The sequence below is a fragment of the Lepidothrix coronata genome, unplaced genomic scaffold, assembly GCF_001604755.1.
Source record: "Lepidothrix coronata isolate B3197 unplaced genomic scaffold, Lepidothrix_coronata-1.0 Scaffold72, whole genome shotgun sequence".
Classification (NCBI taxonomy): domain Eukaryota; kingdom Metazoa; phylum Chordata; class Aves; order Passeriformes; family Pipridae; genus Lepidothrix; species Lepidothrix coronata.
Window position 1 is genome coordinate 448,660 of NW_016690252.1, and position 21,035 is coordinate 469,694.

Genomic DNA, 21,035 nt, shown 5'->3' on the forward strand with positions numbered 1-21,035 from the left:
CATTATATTGATACATTTAATGTTATTTTTTGCATGTTTAGTTTCATTATACAAACGATACAGGAAGCCTTGCATCTATATTTCTAGATTTCTGTGAAGCTGGCTCTGCAACCCAGAGCATCAAATCCCCATAATTTGCTTACTAAAAGTTAATAGAAGCCAAGCAACCCTCCAAACTTACCAGCTCTTCATCTTTGAGAGATGTTCTCGTGGCCATTGCTGAGGTAATTCCGGCTTTCCGGGACTGAACCAGTGACTAAGGACGAAGAAAGTTTGTTATTCACTACCAATATTTAGGAATGCAATGGCACTACATGCCCAGAGATGTGAGCAAGTGGACTCTCTCATGCCAGATATCAAACTAGCAGTCTACTGCATTCAAGTTGGTTTCTTAAAATGACAGCTCACATATCAGAAGAGTCAAATGTATATTCTGAAAGGTCTTCAAACTTGTTTTTATCTCCCCCAAACCAGTCTAAATCTAATAAATTTTTATATGTTTCTCTGGTAAGAACTGTCAAATAAACCTGGGTTCCCATCTTCACTTCTATGTTCTGGTCGCAATAATAACTCTTCTATTGCCTAAGGTCACCACAGGAGACTCACTTTTCTATATCTAACTTAATTCATATCCAAAAGGACATTATTTTGTCAGTTTTACAACACACATAAAACCCCAAAATATGACAGTAAAAAGATTACAAATAACCAGGATAAAAAAAAGCGGAGTGGGTTGGGGGCAGAGGTTTGAATGTGCTGGTGTATCACATTCATTGGCCATCACTGAACACAATGAACTGCATTTTCCCCTCAAAAAACTGCCTTTCACATCCACTCTAATGCTGTTTTGCAGCTGTGGACAGCACAGGACAGTGCCTTTGGAGGACTTCACAGTGGCATACACGGGATTTCTGCAGCAAGCCACTCCGGTTAGATGAAGGCAGAGGAGAAAATTAAAGGTAGCAGCATTTGCTTTGAAATCATCAAACTGTGTCAAAAGGCTCCATTTATGCTCTGCTTTATGCTGTTTGAAGACAGACTGAAAAAGTTCATTCTCCCAGTGATGGAGCGGGACAGAATGCTGGATACACATGCACTGCAATACTGCAGGTTCAAAAAGAAAAGAAGTGAAAGGGAAATAAGGTAAAATAATTTGGTGGGGGTTTTTTTGGTAAAGACTTAATGGATAGTCTTTAGCTTCACTTACCATGGCCTGTGAAGAGAGAGAATGAAAGCGTTCAAGGGAAGTAACACAAGTTAATGCCATTATTGCAGAGATTTAAGATACAAGCAGTTAGTAGACACATACTAAGCTTCCCATGCATAAGCTGGCAGAGAAAATTGCATGCATCTTCTCACATGAATTACAGGATATGGAAACTTTGGTCTTTCAGCTGTTACAGCATTTCTCTCAAGTATGAAATTGCTACGTGTATTGAATACAGCCAACAGAAAACCATTTGTCCTGCAGAAGCCTTATTTCACCATATCATACAAGCATATGAAACTTGTCCTCATTACTTGCTTGGTTCTCGTGCTTCCTCAGTGCAGAAGCCTACTGGCAATATTGCAAATAGCTTTTAAAATCCAAGCACATATGCTCGTTTATCTATCCTCTGAAATTCCAACCCTCTGGTGAGTCGCCAAACCTCACATGGACATTATAACTTTCCCTAAGGTATGTGATTTTTAGGAAAGCGCTTAAAAATAATGCAGGCCTGAAAATAATCAAATATTTTTTGTAGAATAACAAGGAAAAAGAACATGAAAAATACCTTCATTCTGTCAAATGAAACTACCTACACAACTGTAGCTCATTCTCACTGAGATTTTTTCAAGCACAACTCCTAACCCTTTAGCACAAGAATTAATTTAACAAAATGGGAAACCTTCAGCTTCTCGGAAGTGACAGAAACCATTACCATACACCGAAAAAGTAAAGCCAGCTGTGCTAATGGCTATGTGGCAGAAGAGAAACAAACAAATCTCTTACCAGATCACTGACAAGTGGAATTGGCTTTTTTTTGCGTAGATCGGGCATGCTGTCAATGCCATAGAGACCACCTGCAGGCCTGGAAATTCAGGAGGGAAAAAAATAAAAAGATTCATTAATTTAGGGTTGAGAAGGGTGAAGAGGGGGATGCTTTTCTGGAGGAATAAAAATCAGCCAGAATATTATACTTAAGAAAGTGTAAAGTTAATGCTAAAAACGATTAAGTGTTTATCTTCTTCACGCACAACAATCCAGACATTCCTGCCTGGTGTTGGTGGTTAGGAGGGAGCATGTCAAAGAGGATCAGCCCAGGGGCAGGATGCTGCTACCCATCTTCTGATTCGAGGCTAGAACATAGTTAATCCTGGCCCTTGAGGTCCATATAATTATTAGGAAAAACCTGACATCCGAGGATAAAGAAGATTATTTTTATTTCTATAAAAGAGACCATTTGTGGTGCTCAGCATTTCAAGCCATCCAGACCTGTACACCCAAGAGCTGCCATTTGCTGATGGAAGTGGCAATGGAGCAAAAGAGCCATTATCCCAGCAACAGTCAGAGCCTGATGAAATAAAACACTATAATCTGCTTCCCACCTGACGATGCCAGATTGGATAAGTATACCTGGAACCTGCTGTTCACTGGTAACACCACATGGATGTAATCCTGTACTTGAAGCAGATCTATTAATTCAGCTTAAAGGCCCCCAGCAAATGCATCCATCTGCAATGAATTTAGACACTGCTTTTTGCTAAGGCTGGAAACAGAGCACACACTTCCCTGCTGTGACTCCATGCAACAAACACTCAGCCCACCAGGCAAAGCCCCTCTCACCGTCTCTCTCACCTTTCCCAGCTCCACGCTGCTCTCACACCTTGGTAACATTAGGAATATGGTTCCTGAGGCCTTTTATTTGACTTACAGAGACTGAAAGGGAACCCTCTGTCTCTCCATTCTTACTCATTTGTTTTCACCCCATACCACACTGGCTTACACCTTTTGGCATTTGTATGATAAAATGGATAGCCCTTTTAACCTGTTTGTTTTGCTGATTTGGCACACCTGACCCAGCCAAAATGCTTTAGGACACCACAATTACAGGAAAAAGGAATATGGGACAAACTGTTCTTATCGCAATAAAAACCACACATAGAGTTACCTTTCCTAACAATCTAGGAAATCAAACTACAAATTTGCATATGCTATGAAAATTGGGAGGCTGGTAAGTGACAAGAGGCAACCCTCAGAAAGCAGGACCTACTTGTTAAATACAGCCAAAAGTAAAAAAACAAGAAAAAAAAAAAAGAAATCCAGGGTGACCATAACAGCATACATAACAGCAGGCCATGCTCGAGGATAGATGAGGCTGTCACGACACAGACCAGCACAAGGCCGTGCCAGAGAGGAAAACAGTCTATTATTACAGAAATGTGAGACAGAATTGCAAAAACACAATTGACTTTTTCGATGGGGCATGAGAGGGTGACATGTCCAGGCCAGGGCTGAGCTGACAGCTGCTGCTGGCTGAACGAGCTTGGTGGGAAGGTGAGCAGTCACGTGTAACTGCGCAAACTGTGCTGGCTCCACACGCAGGATGAGTCACATTTGCACGGCAACACAGCCCCTCTGTGCTCCTGACACACCACCTGCAGTCGCTGGGAAAGGAGGCAAACTCAGACACGAGAAAGGTGGAGGTTTACAGCAGTTAACTGAATCTACTGAAATATTTGGCCAAGAATGAGAACAGTTTTCCCAACACTGGAAATCCTTACAGCAAGGCAACTGTAAGGATTTTTACTAGAGGCTGTCCTCGTTTCCAATAGAGAATTCAAGAAAAACTTTTTGCCCAAGTTACACTGCCATGATCCCTTCTGACATATAGAGAAATCTCTCACCTACATCAAGAAATAAGAGATATCTGCACAGTGTTTATATTGCCAGAAATATTACTGCCAGACTTACTGGGATTAAATATGGAATTTTGTCTGCTGCCCTAACATTACAAATCCTTTCTGATATCAGTGATACTTTTTTGGGGTAAAATAGTGTCATGGAAGACTACTCAGATAATGCCACAAATCTCAGCGTTACTTAAGCCACAACACATCTTATTGATAAGTTGAGGTCAAAGATTTGTGTCAAATCACTTAAATTATGAAAGTATATACAAAATAGAAAGGGAGAGTCTATAAGCTGAAAAGATGCAACAAAATGATCACAAGTAATAATCCAGAGTCAGTGCTCCTGCTAAAAGTCAATTGCAGAGTTGCGAAATTACACTTCTTTTCTACTTGATTTCCAATGTTGGTTTTTTTTCTAATTCAATTGAAAGGAAACTGTGATTCTCTCGACATTTCCCAGGAAAGAAAAAAACCATTAAAATTGCGTGTTTTATAAGTTCAAAGTGAGCCCATACAAATTATTGTGCTCGAGAAACATGTCCAGTTACAACTCGGTTCCTTGCAAATATATTTTTTGCTTGATTGAGGTTTATGAGAGAACCAGTGGTAGGCCAGGATGACAAACATATTTGAAAGGTGCTTGCGCTTGTCACTGAAGGAACAGTTTCTTAGAACACAGACAGTTAACCACTCAGATGACATGCTTTTAGCTTGTTAATATACATAAGCAAACAAATAAATAGCAACAATTCTTAATTTTCAAAAGTGTTGTGCTTTCAGCTATCTCAGTCTCTTTATTCAAGCACAATTGCTACCTTGCTTAATAAAATTAGTGTTTGCACAGACAGAAGAACTGACAGTGCTTCAAATATGTAGCTTTATATGTAGTAGGGTAACTCTCCTCTGCAGTGACTGTAATATTTATAGCATTATTATGGAGAGCTCTATTGAGGAGTGAATAGCATTTCTGTATGAGAAGAAGATATGCACTAATAAATAAATTATATAGATATGAGATATTACACCCAGAGACTGATCCATAATACCAACTGTGCCTTTTTTTGAAGTGATCTCTCCAAACCCAGTGATTACAGACAGGGAGCTACTGTTGCATTATTCTAAAAGTGAAAGTACCTTGAAGCGTGTATTCATCTTTTAATACAAGTTTTATCACACAGAAGCTTCGGTTAAATCTTGAAAATTTAAGCAAGCAAAGGTGGTTTGCAATGATAGAAGATGACTACTTCCTTCAAAGGACACCACTACTCTAATCTTCATATTGAAAGAACAAACAAAAATGCTTAAATGTACTTTGAGGCTAATAAGCCACAACGCAGCTAAGGGTGTAATTAAAAGGTTTACCACCCACAACCACCTTCTCCAGAAATCCCTTGCATGGGGAATACAGTGAATATGACAAACTTTTGTCAAAACCAAATTAGCCAGACTGTTTCGTTACATCTTGCATAGAAAGGAAAAAATTACAGACCCGAGCAAACACTGGTTTGAATAGACAAAACGCATTTTTGAGTATTTCAGGACTGTAGGTGTATTCGTCTTTCAGGCTGGGGAGTCATTTTGTGTGCATGAACCAATAAACTGAGTACACTGTGTCCATGCTAAAGTGGGAGAAGGTGCTGCTTATAGTTACTATAAATCACTGTCTTCTGCTCCAGCAAATTGCCAGTTCTCCAGCAGTGTGCTCACCCAAGTCCTGGGCTCCTTGGGAAAGCACAGAGTTGCTAAGCAGCTCCAGGCATCTGCAGGTGATGCTTTGTGGGAATACCAACACTGAAGAACAATAACTCCAAAAGCAGGAAGCCGTATAATGAAGCCTCTAATTTAACTTCACGTTTTATTAGGGAAGCTTCCTTCAGTAGCACCAGAATTAACTTAAGTGTGTAGCAAGACAACCTCTTGCTGAGATTTCAGGGCAAATCTGCTGCTACTGACAGTCAGCTCCTAATGAATGCCCCACCACCAAACCGAATCACCCTTGTCGTGTACCAGGCACATAACTGATCAGCCTGTAAAATGTGTCATTGTCTTTTTTTTTTTCCCAGAGGATTCTGGGGAAGCTACCATGCAGAGTGTCATGCTGAAATTACAATCAGGATCTGTCTGCTTCATTTGCTGCCATTGTGGAGAGAATTCACGACCCCTCACTCTCATCTGTACAAATCAGGCATGATAATCACTGCTTTAAAAAAATACGAATTGCAATGATTTCTAGAGTAAATGCAGTTTTCACTACTATAATGACCACAGAAAACATTGCAAAGACAGAACACTTCCCCAAACCTACCTTTTCCTTCTAAGAGCAAAAGACACAGCAGTCTTTAAGAGCTACTCTTTCAACCTCCTGGTGCCACGAGTGACTGATTTAGGAAAAAGAATTTCATCCAGACCACTCTGAGGTGCTCAGTAACAATTATTTAATACTACTGCCATAAGCACTTGCCACCAATACATTACAGATTATACATTGCAAGTATAACCTTGATTTTAACCACAGTTCTCAAAGAGCAGCACAGCCACCTCCAGCTCCTTAAGAGCAGAGTGAAATACAGCAGCAGCCTAGCTCTAAGTGAGGTTTGGCCACTTAATTACTTCATTTAAAACACTAGAAATGCTGTTTTAACTTACAGTGAACTGCAGACCTCACTGTAATTGTAAATAAAGGGAAATAAGGTCTCAAACCACTACTTACCCTCCTTTGAGCCAGGGTGGTTTTGATGGATCAGCCACATCTTGGCCCTTAAAGAGAGGAAGGGAAAAGAGCAACATGAAATTAGTTTCCAAAAACACCAGAAAATACCAGAAAAAAGTATTTGGATTGTATTCTGAGGAAAGGGTAACGGACGTCACTGCATGCTGGCAAATGCATACATAAATTCATTAAAGCACCTCCAGTGACCAAGATGCCAGGATAAGTCATACAGACACAGACAGGCTATGCAATTTCATTGAACACCTAGGACTGGAACCTAAAGAGCCTGTTCAGTGCACCTCCTCATTCAAAAGGCATTCTTGAAGACCAACTTTTCGGTTTTTTTTCAACCCAAACCAACATGAGTTATTGGAGAGCTCCTATTACTACAGGTCACCACTCAATCAGAATGTGGTCATAATGAAGCTGTTATAAATTAAAAGCACTTGTATGAAATGCACAAATGACAGACCAGACCAACATGAACCTTGGTACAAACACTTGCGAGTTTTGCTCATCCTCAAATGTGAAGACTCTTTAGTCCCCTAAGCAGAGAGGTCCCATTGCAGCTCCACCCATTCATATCAAAGTATTTAATTTCTAACAGGTGTGAAACAAGAGCCAGTACTTGCAAGATGACTGCAGGTGAACTGGGATCTCACAGTCTGATGGAAAACACCACAGACTGCCAATACGAAGATTCATATTTATGAATTCAAATCATGTTCTCGTGCTCATATCAGGATCGTACTTATAGAGTGATATTCTGTTTCTTTGAAAATCTTCAGTGGACTCATTAAAAGTGGTAAGTACTTAAACACCTGCAATGTACCTGGAGGAAAAAAAAGGTTCTGAATAAGGAGAAAATGGTTACCTGAAAATTAAAACCTTTTTGTTCCAGTTACAGGTCATACATTCTCTTGCCCTCCCTGAAAGAAATGCTGGTTTCAAACAGGACTAAGACACACTGCTAATAGCTAACACTCCAAACTCAGATAATCATGTCTGCCAAGAGCGTAAGGACACTACAACTTGACACAGTGGAAAACAAAAGTATTTCCAGCAATGGGACTCACAACCTGAGAATCAACAAAGTAAAGGAGTACGAGTCAGGAAAAAAGATCCAATTTTATGAACGATAAAAGCGATTTCTTCTGGGGATGTGTTCTCTTTTTTGTTTTTTTTTGTCCTGTGCTTTGGGTAAGCTGTGCATCTCCAGATTGTTCACAGGTGACAGACAAGGTCTCCCAAGAAGAGCAGAAGTAACCAAGGACAATAAGTTTCTATCTGAGGTCTCAGCTTGAACAGAAGCATAAGGCCAAACTTTGTATCTGTGAGTCAAACAACTCCAGGGACAGGCAGATTAAGGACTACATAATTTTTATTATTTTACATTTAAACAGACTGAACAAGATGACATTATCCATAATGGAATGGACACTCCATTGTATAAACAATGGAACAGACATTTCTACATGATCAGACAGGCCTGCAGAGCAGGCCGAGACCCACAGTCCAGCACAGTGCATGTTCCCCACAACCAGAGCAACACATCAGGCCTCAGGGTCCTGAGGGACAGATTGTGCTCTACATGTCGCTGCTCCAAGCTGTGCTTCCAAAACCCCTCAGCCTGAAACCTGCATTTCCTCTGGAGGGATCTAAACCAACTGCTTGTCAAGAGAGAAGATTCCATGAAGCAAATGCAACCACATACTTCTGAGCACACAGGGGAAGACATCTCTACCTTTGCTTTTGAACACTTGGAAGAGCTGTGGCTAGGAAGCAATATTAAATGGGACAAAGGTTTTATAACGGACTGAGTTTGACGTCAGATGGTTCAGCCGAGATGAATGACAGAGAATGACAAACAAAGGTGGCAACACTTACTGGCAAAAGGAATTAGTTTAACAAAGAAGTTTTCAGTCATTTTACCTGAGAAACTCTAAATAAAAGGAGTGATATTTGAGACATTAAAAGACCACAAAACAGCTTATTCACTGCAGCCTGTAGATCAGGGGAAAAAAGATCCAGGGAAAGCTGTTAACTTGCTGAGAAATAACCATTTCTTACAGCCAACCGTGAGTCAACAGATAATACCCAGGAACATGGATGCAGGGAGGGCAGAAAGTGCAATTAGGAAACAAACCTCCATCGTTTCCCAGATTTGAAACATGCCAAGTAAAAAGTGCCAAGAGTTCCAGATAAATTATACTTTTGCTCATGTATTTTAATTACTTTTACCAAGCCTTTTAGTCATGCAAATAACAAGAAAACAAGAGAAAGAGCATCTCTTGGGTCAAGATTCAGTCATCTGGGTACAACAGCACAAAACAAAAGAGCTTCCAGCAAGTGACAATATTGATGCAGGGCCAAGGCAGGTGATGGATGTGTACAGAAACAGGAGTTATCACCTACTGAAAGCAATGTAAAGAGGTAATTCGCTCCAGGCAGCCTTCTCCCTGAGAAAATGCCAAGAGAATCAGCCCCTGACATCCATCAAACAGGGACTGATGCCTTGAGACTGTAGAAGAGGCAATGCAGTATCCACAGTTAAGGTGTGTGTGGCGAGGAAGGACACATGATCCGGATTAATGTAGGATCATTATTGGCTTCAACAGCTTGAAAGGCTTCTGAGCAAACATGAAGAAAAGAATTAACATGGAGGCAAGTGAAAAACAGAAAAAAATGTAACAGAGGCGCACCAATTTTGAAAACATTTTGGTTTTGTTTCACTAAGCAACTATTTTTTCTTTATACTGTAAAATGAATGATAAGCTGAATTTTCATTTCAATAAAAAACTTTTGATGCAATGCCATGTGACGTTAATAAGGCCGGATAAGCTGAGGAGGAGGAAGGAGCTTTAAGGTGGATAAACAACTAACTGTAACTGAGCCAGCCATGGACAACGCAATAAGGAAGCTAGTGGGAGTAAGCAGGATCTGCTGATAAAATCTGGAAATGACAAACACAGGGGAATTATTGATACTGAACACATATGTCCAGTGGAAAGAACTGATGGCAGTAAAGACCGCAACAATGGAGGATTAAGCACAGAACAAACGGCAAGGTCAAAGTCCCAAAGCCTGCTGTGAACTTGACTGCATACAGGGTGATCCTCAGTGGAGAAAAGCATGTGACAATGGACTTGAGTCCTAGTCATCACACTGACCAAAAGCCTCTATGATATGGCCATGTAAGCAGGGAGCACCATCCACAGAATATGTTCAGTGAAATGTCTCCACAGAACTAAAAGCATAAATACCTTTGTACTGTGCTGGCAAGACTCCTTTAGCAAAGGCACATGAAACCTTTTTAGTCTATATCAAAATAAAAAGAATTCACAAAGAAAAATGGCAAAAGCAGTTTGAGGATGTAAATACAATACTATTGAAGGAGAACAAAACATCTTGCTTACTCTAGCAAAAAGAACCTATTCCTGTGTTTGTTCAATAGGCAGGAGAATGGGAGCAGAACTGCAGCTAATCATAAACAGAGGATGAAAATTCAAAGGTGCCTCACCATGACAGTTCTGTAGCAGCCTTTCAAAAGGAGAAGCAGACACCAAACCTAATGAGTTCTAAAGAAGAAAATTAGGAGGTTTATATAAGATGTAATGGCACAATATCACAGTGGCAGAGCACTGGCAGTCACCAAGAAGTCCTCTGCAGCCTCTTCTTGCACTGACATATGCAGTCAAAGAACCAGAGGCTTCATTAGCTACAAGTGCTGGCTCAAGGATCCAGACACCTCCATTAGTGTCAGTTAAACAAAGTAATCCATAGTTTGCACCACTGTTGTGGGTAGGAACTTTTCATATATTCCCTTCCATTTAAAGAAGGCAAATGGCAATGCTGATTAGACGGATTTGCTGCAGAGGAGGAGTTTCCCATCCTCCAAAGGCAGCACTCGGACCAGGGAACAGCAGGGCTCCAGCAGCTGCTCTAGGACTTGCACAGCTATGGATCTGCTCGAGTTCAGCCCACAGCAGCAGCCTGACTCACTCACAGTCTGGGCAAGCAGCGGAAGCGACAGGCAGGTGAGAAGAACACTGTAACAACTGCGAGAGCTTTTAGCACTGTCCTTCCCAAAGCAAAGGGGAGAGGCAAAGGGAAAATAGACACATTTAACACCCAGTCATCCACATGCTGCATGTCACAGAAAGTGTTTTGCTGGCTTATGCATCTTCTCTGCACATCTCTGTCACTTGATCTTTCCTTGAAAGCAGCCAGACCAGTCTGAATCTGAAAATATTTTATTTTTTTAAATCTCCAGTAAGCACGTGAAGGAGCACTGAAATGCTGGAGAAGCAAACACGTAAACAAAACAGCCCATCACATCTTTATTTGATTTTTTTTGTTATTATTTCTGATGCTGCTGGATGACATTTTTACACCTACTGTCCAGCAAATACCTTCAGCTGGGGAAGTGCTTGTCACCCCTATTACCACAGCATATTCACTCACAGTAAAGCATGCTGCAATCAGTTGCTGAAAGGTCTTCTCCAAGCAATTAAAGTTTCTTATCTACCAAAAATCAGTTAGCAAAACAATGCCAGTGACAGAGCAGCATAAATTTAAGGCCCTGGATTAAACAAGGTAACAGACATGATCATCTAAAGCACAGTATTCAGTCATAGGGAAGGTAATGTTTGGTGAAGCCTAAATATGAAACTAATAGGAGTTTTGTTTTCTTAAGAAAAGCACCAACTAGGCTTACAAGTAATCTGAGAAGTTATTTAACAAAGCTGCAATTTTTAAATTTGCAAATTCTCTCATACACAAGATGATACTTTAACAGCCAGAACAATTATGTACTCCTGTAGAGGCAAAAATCCATAAAATGGACGAAGAGGCATTAAAAAAATTAAAAATACAAAATCACCAAGTCTGGAGCACCATAAGAAAACAGAATAATATCCCTAGATCTGTTAGCCCTCCATACAAATCTATCTCTCCACATAAAAGACTTCCTAACAATGTAACTTTCCATCACATTTAAGTACTGTGTCTAACACATTATCCTCTCAAGATAAAAACAGATGTAAAACATGGAAAGCTGCTTTATGAGGCTTTATTTAAAAAGATTAAAAAAATAATGACTTTTATTTGTTTTGAAAATCATCCTAACTTGCTTTCAAATACCATGCTTTATTATTAAATCTCAAACCCCTCAGTTTAGATATAGGTTAATCTGAATCAGGCTAAAACAAGGAGCAACTGTTTCACTGTCTAAATTAAACTTCTGGTCATGCCTAATTAGAGCATTTCATCAGAGTCAAACTGAACTAAATTTTCCAAATTAAATGAGTCAGTCTTGTGGTTCAATGTCTTCATTGAACTCAAATATGCTGCATTTTACATGGAATCCAAAGCTGCAACAAGTCAAGGGATTATTTTAAATTCATTCTCTATTCTGCAACAGCATCAATTTAATTGAGGACTGAAGAGCCCCAAAGGAAACTCATTCCACTTGATGTATCATCCAGTACCACTTTTCTAATTGCCAGATGAGCAGTTTAAAGGAGGTTGCAGTGGTTTGCACTGAAGTCAGAGGAAGTTGGAATTTAACACAAGTATTTGACACCGCTTATCCCAGCGGTGAAAAATTCCTGAAAAAGCATAAATGGACAGATATTTACCAGTAAGAATGAAACAAAACTGCTGATACGTGAACCAATAAAGTTCAGAAATGCAAATTAATCAAACTCAATGGATGAGATCTGCATGGAGGCCCAAAAGCCCTGGAACATTCAGCCTACTCCAGGAAACCGATTTAGCCTCACTCATACATCAAAGGGAGAGGGAGAAGCACAGCAGGCACTGAATCCATGCAGCATGGATTCAAGAAAATAAAACAGCTGAGGATCCAAAAGACAGTAATTTCTCTGTATGAGGTACAGTTACAAACACAACTGTTGACAAAACACACAGCAGTCAATAAAATAATTCTGCAGATCCCATTAGGAGGAAAGAGTCACCTGTTGCCCACAGAGTAATAAGCAGAGAGGTAACCAGTCCATGAGTAGAGAAGAAATAACTGTAGGTATAAAGGGAAAAATCCTGCTCTTTCCATGTGGCACAGAGCCCTGCTCAAAGCAAAGTGAAGCCTGTAGCTACCTAAAAAGACCTGGGATCTGCAGTGAACACCTTTTAGCATCCAGTCTTGCTTTATCTCAGTATTATAGCCCATAGATGTACTTTTGACTGTAATTGATGTTAAGTGTATGAACCAGACAGACATGAAATGAGATAATATAACTGAAGAAAAACAAATATATACTTGGTTTAAATAAGATTCATAAAAAGGAAGACTGGAAAGGACAAGATAAACAACTTGTACTCTGCTAACACGGTGCCTGTGAACATCACACACACCCCACAGAGCACCAAAGGGAGGAGATCACTCCAAGCATTCATGTTCTCCTCTTTGTCCAAGATAATACGCACTGAACAGACTCTTAACTCATACACAGTGTTAAACAAAGCCTCTGACAACCATGACATGCTAAACTGAACCTCAGCGCCTCGGCAGGAACAATTGGCTACATGGAGACAAGTCATGCACACACAGGGGTTTCAGAAAGAGATGCTGGTTACAAAGGACAACATGTACAACCTGGAGCTCTCCTCTACCTCCTTCTGCAAAGAAAAGAAAAAGAGAAGAAGAAGAGGAACAAAAGTTAATAGACCAGATTTCTGCCATGAGATCTGTAAAATGATTTCAGAAACGGGGGTGAAGGTTTGCCACAAGCTGATAAAACATTTGTGCAGCGAAGAGTTTTCCCATGCACTTCTTGGGACATAACACCAGTCAACTAATCTCTTTCAATCAATCTAGGTTAAACTAGTCAGATTTCATCCATACCTGCACATGCATCAACACATATGCTTTTGAGAGCTCTTTTTCGAGTTACAGTTCTTGTTTTATTAACTGAAGAATTTTAAATAATCTTAATACAGAATTGGAGCAGCTTATCATACAGGAAAGAAAACCTGTACTTATAGAGAGAAACAAAATTGATTCCTCCTTTCCCCCGGACTGCATCCACTGCCTGCATCTGAAGCATCCCTGCTGCTTCCCTCCTCACCCCCTGTACATTTTGCCCAGTATGAGGAAACCGGCAGCTCCCACGGAACACATTTTGCTTTTGCAAATACCGTAATGCAGAGAGATATTTTCTGGGTTTATACATCTAGGCAATTTTCCTCTGAGAAAAAAAAAAATCCAGAAGCCTCCTACACCAAATCTCATGTTTATGGATAGGTAATTTCAGGGCTAGTAAAGTTACATGAGAGTCATACTCAAAACTTCCGGTACAGACATGATATTTTTTAAGTCCGCCAATCAGATAATTCTCTCCCTGCACAGAAGAATCATATTACTCATTTGCATATGAAAGATGGAGGGTAAGGAATATCTTCATGGCAACAGGAGACACTCAAACTGGTTTAAAAGCAAAAATAGTTTTTGAAGTTACTGTCTACATGGGTATAATTACAGACATGCAATCACTAAGACAGGAAAATAGAGAAGCTATTTTAACCCAATTGCTAAGGAGAAGTCAAATTACTTTAGCAAATGAAGTGCTGGATTGTACCTAAAATAAAACCCCTACTTTCCACCTTAAGACATGCCTGCATGGATGCTCATTAGGGAAGAAAGCCTCCGGACCACCCTGCAGGCTTCTCCTTTGGAGCTCATGGAGGAGAAATCCCAAGCAGCAGGATGCTGCTGTCTTCTACCCAACAGCCAGTGTGGCAGAAGTGCTGTGTTGTGACAGTCAGCTCGGCACAGACCTGGAGAAGCTGAGGATATTTGGGGTCCACTCCAGACTCAGGTGGGCAATGTTTTGCTAGGCATGGACACTTCTGACTGTTTTCCTCTGAAGTAATTTTATATTTTATATATAACATCATCTTCCTGCCTGTCCTGTTCTGTTAGGGAAAACCGTCTCACCTAGACAGACACACATTTCAAGTCCTCTGGTTTTGTCCTTCTTTTTGCACAGTTACCCCAAGCCCTTCCTTGGTCCGTGCGGTTGTTTCAGTGTGTTTCAGAGCCAGATATTCCTCATTCCTGGGTTTTTAACTCCTTTGTATTTGAACAATTAGTCCTTCCTGATGTCTTTCATGGAGTCTCAGAGGGCAGAGGATGCAGAAGGCCTGGACTTGTGTCCCCTCTCAGGTCTGCCTTGGCTCTCAGTCACGTCGAGCGGGGAAACCCTGCTTTTAGCCCCCGGCTGGAAATCACTGAGGACAGATGGAGTCTCTGGCAGTGCAACAGCTCAACAGTACCAAGCTACCAGTGAGCATATGCAAGCTACACATTTTTCAAGAGCGTGTTCACTTCGCTCATTTGGGGTTGATTTTCCACAGAAAATTCCTTGACACAGACTAGCACTGCCAAATTTTAAGACCTCAGGGCACTAGTGCGTCTCCAATATAGGTCAAACTTATTTTTATACAAACACAAAGCAATAAGTCCTACACTAGACTAATTTTTTAATTAAAAAAAATAACACAAACAAACACAACAAAACATTTTAGCTTAAATTCCATACATATCCTTGATTTCTGAGCCCATCAATTTAAGGCGGTTAGGGACAGTTTCAGGCCAAATACAAAATTTGACAAAGCTCTGAGTAACTGCACACAAAGATCTAAAATCTTGTGTCTCAGTACAGCATGTGCACTTCATCAATGGTCACTAACTTGGTTAAATGCCTATCACAGAACTCTTTCACTATTCCACTTTTGAGCACTCACCTTACATCTACAAAAATCTCTATTTCAGGACTTTTCATTAAAAAAAAAAAATCAAACTATCTTCATCTTCACTTTCACTTTTTTTTTTTCTTTTTTCTCAAATTCAAATTTTAAAAGCTTCCACAGATTTTCAGAGGATATTTTATTTTTTTTCTCTTTTGACTTCCAATTAAACACAACAATTATGCATCTGCCAAGTTCCAAATTCTTCCGGTAATTTGCATCTGTGTACAACTATAAATAAGTTAAACCTTTATGCCAGTGCATCATCTCTGATTCACCAAAACATGCAGATTTACCAACACCTTCAAAGTTATCATCCATTCCTTTGCTGCAAGCTGCTGCCAAACGTATTTAATTAAATACCCTGAACTGAACTTTTGAGCAGACATGAGTACCAAAGTGGTTCAGGTTCAGAACCAAAAAACACAGCTGCAGAATTGGGTTTTCAGTGGACTTTACTCAGGAACTGGAAAGCCTATTAACAACAAATTAGATTTTTAAAGTGAGACATAAACACTCATCTAGGAAAAAAGGCAAACCAACAAGATTTCATTGCATTCCAAGTATGATGCTTTTTCCAAAGGAAGAAAATAAGAGCTTGGCTCAAACTTGAGTACATCAAAGCAGGACATAAAACTGCAGCTTCCCCTTCTGTAAAAATGCATGCCAGAACAACGCCATTTCAGAGCCACAGAATCACAGAGCCAGAACAACACCATTTCAGAGAGTCACAAAATCACAGAATGGCTTGTGGAAGGGACATAAAGATCATCTAGTTCCAACTCCCAAACAGCTTCCCTGCCTAGCTCTGAGGGTCTAGACTACTTTGCTTCCTGACATCTTCTCCAGGGTTTTTTCCCCAAGGTCTCTTCCTTTTCTTATCCTTTAACCAGTGTTTTCCACTACCCTTGACTCATTTGACTCCTCTCATCTCTCAGAGCACATTTCCTGCGTCACGATTTCATCACACACTTATTTTTATAGCTTCAATGGCCAAATCTAATACGTAGATCCACCTTTACATGAGTGTCACACAGGTACCAACTCTTTGTCATGTCACTAGATGATGTTCAGGAGAACTGAACCAGGGAGGCTCAGGAATGCCAATTCACCCTGGAGCCAGATTTGAGGTACTAAATCCAGCTCTGTTCCTCCTTCTCCTCCTTTACTGTTTTGGCTACTTCCCTCCTTGTGAACATGCCTGTACTGCTCAAACTCTGCTGAGATGATCAGCCTCCTCTCACATCCAGAAACAGGTTATTTCGATACTTTTGCTATACTGTGATATATGCTAATCCAAACCCCTGGCTGTTCCTTCAGGTCCTAAAATTAGGACATATGTCCAGACTTGAGCACCACGCCAACACTACCAAAAAAAACCAAAAACAAAAACATGTCTGCCAAGCCTGTCAACAAATCCCAATGTTTCCCTCACTAGCTTTATGATCAGCATAACTCAGAAGGTCATCGGTACAGAAGTCAAATACAAGTTGACAAACTGTTTGTTCACAGTGAAAGCACAGTCACTGGAAAAGCACTTGGAGTTAGATGACTCTTTCAGTCAGAAAAAGACCCCTCTGATTACTCTGACTAGCTTTCATGATTGCAGGAGGAGTGAACATAGTATTTGATACACAGAAGTTCACAATAAGGATGTGAGGATTTCAAGCTGCAATTCAAATATCTTCCACTCTTGAAACAAAGCCTCTTCCCTTAACTCTGTAGCGATCTGGACAGAGATGACACCAAGGAAGTGTTCTCAATGCCTGGAGAGGAAGGGGGCAGATGGAGTTACATTTCAAGTTTAGGTTCTGTTTTACCAAATCAAGGCCTATCAAAACATGTCCCATCAAAAGATGCTGGTCAGCTCTATCTCCCGCATGCTCAGGGATAGATTTAGCAGCACAGCTCCACCACTGTATCACCTCATATGGGCTCTTCAATATCTGTGCTGGAAGTAAGGCATGTAGTTCCACAGAAATGAACAATTTCTCATCTCGAGGACAAGTTACGGAAACAATACCAAAATACAAGTCTCAACCATTTTGTGTGTGTGTTTTGGTTTTATTTAGTTTTTATTTTTAAAGGTCTGTACTAGGGTAACATCTAGCAGTGATTAAACACTGAGAACTCCCACTTCGTGATAGAGTCACTTGAAGTCTAGATCCACTCAACTCACAAAACTGCAAATCTGGATACTTATAGCTCCAATGCACACTTTGTTATCACATGTCTTAGCTATTATATTTAACAAGAAACCAAGTCACGAATTATGATGAAAAACCTTAACACCTGCTATTTTGAAGAAGCACTGCAAATCTTCCTGTCTGGGAAAAAAAAAAAAAAAAAGGAAAAAAAAGAGAGAGGTGAAGCTTGCTAACTGGCATTTTAGTGTGTTACACAATAAATTTTAGGCAGTTTTGTCAGTAGTGTTGAACAGCATATGTACTTGTCTTTGTAATAATTTGCTCACAACTTCTAATAAACTGTTCACCCACATAATGAGGTTTTGGCTGCTGGCTGCACAAATATCAGATTTTGACATCTCCTTAAAAACATTTTTTTCATTTTACCTGAATTTGTCTCCTCAGCAGAAATCCAGTTTCCTTCCTGTGCTAATTCTTTTAAGAGTCTCCTACGCATTTGTCTCTTTTCCCTCAGCACATTTTTGAAATTGTTGATGCACTTGTTCAGGTAGATGGTCTCTGCGCACACCTTGTCAAGGCTCATGGGTCTGCACTCCTTTGCTGGCTCAGGTAGGGTGTTCACATCTTCTCCAAGCTCCTCAGGAGGTAAGCATTGCCCAGTAGGGATTTCACAGTCAGATGATGGCACCAAACTGGAAACAGGAGGCTCATGAGGAACAGAGGAAACACTGGAAGGAGCAAATTGCACCTGAGCAGATGCTTCGCTGTTGACATTTGTGTTTGCCTGGCTCTCAGAGGACTGACTAGGAGGGGTTTCTGCAAAGTTGTCAGAGCTGCCACCCATACCTGAACTGGTCAGCATAAGTGTGTTGTCATCATCCATCTGTAAGCCACTATCATTTTCCAAAAGGATTTCAGAATCACTTGTTTCCAGCTTATGAAATACCACCTGCAGAGCAGACCTGAAGTGGTGAATAGCTTTCCCAAGCTTATTAGTGTAAAACTTCATGTCTACAAGATCAATGTTATCCCGGGAATGGTCAAGGAAATACTGAGAATTTTCCAGGACATCCCTAAAGACCTGATCAGTTGGATCTTGATCATTCAGGTCCATTTGGATCATATCTTTCAAGCTGTCACTACTATCAGCCATTTCATCTGTTGTATGATCATAGCTAATGGTTGTCACCCCACTAGAAACATCTTCTCTTTGAATATCAACTTTCTCTGCACTGGTTAGTTTGCATGAAGTATCACAGTCTATTTCAATTTCTTCTGTAGTTATGCCCTCATCTTTTTCTAGAAGGGAAGAGCAATTCTCAGTGACATTTTCAGTGTCAAGCCTGTGCTCACCACCATTATTTGAAGCACACATCTGGTTTGCATGGCCAGAAGAGTCAGATGAGCAGCAGTGATTTCCATCACCTGATTTGGCCAAATTGGTCACCTGTGGATTTTGCAGAGGTTCATGAAGGACCTGGTGAATGTCACTGTCATCTGAAGGCTGCTCACCGCAGCTTGTTATTTGTGTTTCTTTTCCAGTCTCAGATACCGAGTTGCTATCCTTGGCTGATTTCTGCGCAGAATCGGGTCTCTGTCCTGTGCATTGTGCTTTCCTACTCGTGCTTTTATACTTAACCTGGAATGAGTCCATCTGGAGTGCACCAGTTCTCTGAGCTCCATCAGGATTCACCGAGTTGTGATGATTTTTCTTGAAGCCAGACTGCAAAGAGACCGAATCTGTTTTCTGGCCATTCTGCCGCTTTTGCTCCTCACTGGTAGCAATCCGGACCCCTGAGCTCTGTAGAAGGATAGACTTCTGTAAAATAAAGTCTCTCTGTTCACAACTGACAAGTTTCACAACTGCTGGTCTTGGCATTAATGGCTTGCCTGTACCCACATCTGATCTATAAGCATCTTTTATATACTTACTGCACTGAATACCATTGAAGCAGTGATACTCAGACAAGAAGCTGCAGATAAGCTCTACTGTGTTTTCACCATCTTTCTCTGGGATGCCATAAAAATATAATACTGGTTCTTCCTTTTGTACCTCCTTTCTTGGCTCTCGAGCATGTGTACCCTGGGTCTTGCCACTGGAACCACCTTGTAGGCCTTCTATCTCGCTCAAGACTGTATCCACGCAGCTGGAGACTTCATCCACAGAGCCTTTTATCAAGGTGAGGTGCTGACGGAGCTCTGCGATCTCCGTCTGGATTCGACTTATTCCCTGGAGTTCTTTAACAATGTAATCAACCACATCAGCTGAGCGATCTCTTGATTGCCTTCTACGGCTCTTGTATGCAGTGGGCTTTTCCTGGGGAAAGCACCCTTGCCTTTCAGCTGCATCCCTCCAGCTCATGGTAATGCTCAGGGAAGAAAGGTCCTGCCCCTCAGACACTCTGCTCTTTATTTCAGACGAGGTCTGTTCAGAAGAACTTCCCTGCGAGTCCTTCTTGTTCTGTTGAACCGAACATGGTATTTTCACATAGCCATCCCAGTTCAGTTCCACCTCACCAACACAAACTTCACTCACTCCTTTGGAATCACGTCCTTCATCCTGATGAAAGTCCCCTCCAGCTGTGGAGAATTCAGTGCTCCCGGGGCTCCTCTTTATTCCACAAACAAACACGTCTGTTTCAATCTCCACTGGGGATAGCTGGCAGCGATGTGCGTGGTTTGAATTATCATCTACCTGGCCTTGAAGAAGCCTCTTCATTTTGTCCCGCAGAAACAAATGGAGTTTTTGCTTCCGGAATTGCTTCCTGCCCCACAGTTTTACAACAGGTTTTCTGTGCAGAAGTGAAATTTCATTTTCTTGCTTTTTCAATCTACTTCTAGCAAACATCATCAGCTGCACCTGCGTTTCTCATAGTGCTACAAGCTGCAAAAGCACACATCAATCACAACTCGCATCCAGTTTTTATTCTGTCATGAAGCAGCTACCGAAAGAGGGGAAAAAACATTACGGTTTGGTTCAGATAGAAATAGCCAAAATAACTTAAGCAGCAGAATAACAAAAAAAAACAAGAACAGCATACACATGAAATCAGACAGAAAGCGAATGTGCTATTTAGAGTGTATAGACTTGCTTTTGGTCACCTCCCCTGATCAGGTTCTTCTTTGTAGAAATAAGCGTTCCTCACTTCCTCTTCTATTCAAGAAAAAAAAAAAAATCTAAAAAGCAATTGTGGTCATTCCCTTTTTCTACAAGGTTTGCAAATTACTCTAAGCTTGAGTTCCTGGCAATAGTGGACTATGTGATTTAATTACCTCTCTGAATACAGAATTTCCGACATTAGAAATTCTATCCTTGCACATTTCCTTTCCTTTCAAGTTCACAATCCTCATCCTTTCTTGCTTCAAACCAAAGCAGAAATCAAATTCAACTTGGCGCACTACCAGCTAGCCCACAGGAATTGCACAAAGTGATGTAAAGTGGCAGAAAGATTGGATGACAGATTTCAAGTGTAAAACCTTTCTGCTATTTTAATACTTTCATCTTAATATTTTGC

At 40.7% G+C, this 21,035-nt stretch overlaps 1 protein-coding gene across 8 annotated transcripts in view; it reads right to left on the reverse strand.

The window, feature by feature from the left end:
- Positions 1 to 21,035, reverse strand: part of UNC13B (unc-13 homolog B) — a 208,782-nt gene that overhangs the window by 80,991 nt on the left and 106,756 nt on the right. For 3 of the 8 annotated variants that reach the window (XM_017819072.1, XM_017819071.1, XM_017819068.1), the window contains exons 2-7: positions 17,947 to 20,462; positions 13,218 to 13,243; positions 6,605 to 6,651; positions 1,994 to 2,072; positions 1,208 to 1,213; positions 182 to 256 (exon numbers count right to left, since the gene is read on the reverse strand). In XM_017819072.1, the coding sequence (XP_017674561.1) occupies positions 182 to 256; positions 1,208 to 1,213; positions 1,994 to 2,072; positions 6,605 to 6,651; positions 13,218 to 13,243; positions 17,947 to 20,371 (2,658 nt within the window). In that variant the 5' untranslated portion in view covers positions 20,372 to 20,462. The remainder of the gene's footprint in view (positions 1 to 181; positions 257 to 1,207; positions 1,214 to 1,993; positions 2,073 to 6,604; positions 6,652 to 13,217; positions 13,244 to 17,946; positions 20,463 to 21,035) is intronic. The other 5 variants (XM_017819073.1, XM_017819070.1, XM_017819069.1 and 2 more) reach the window with 4 other exon arrangements.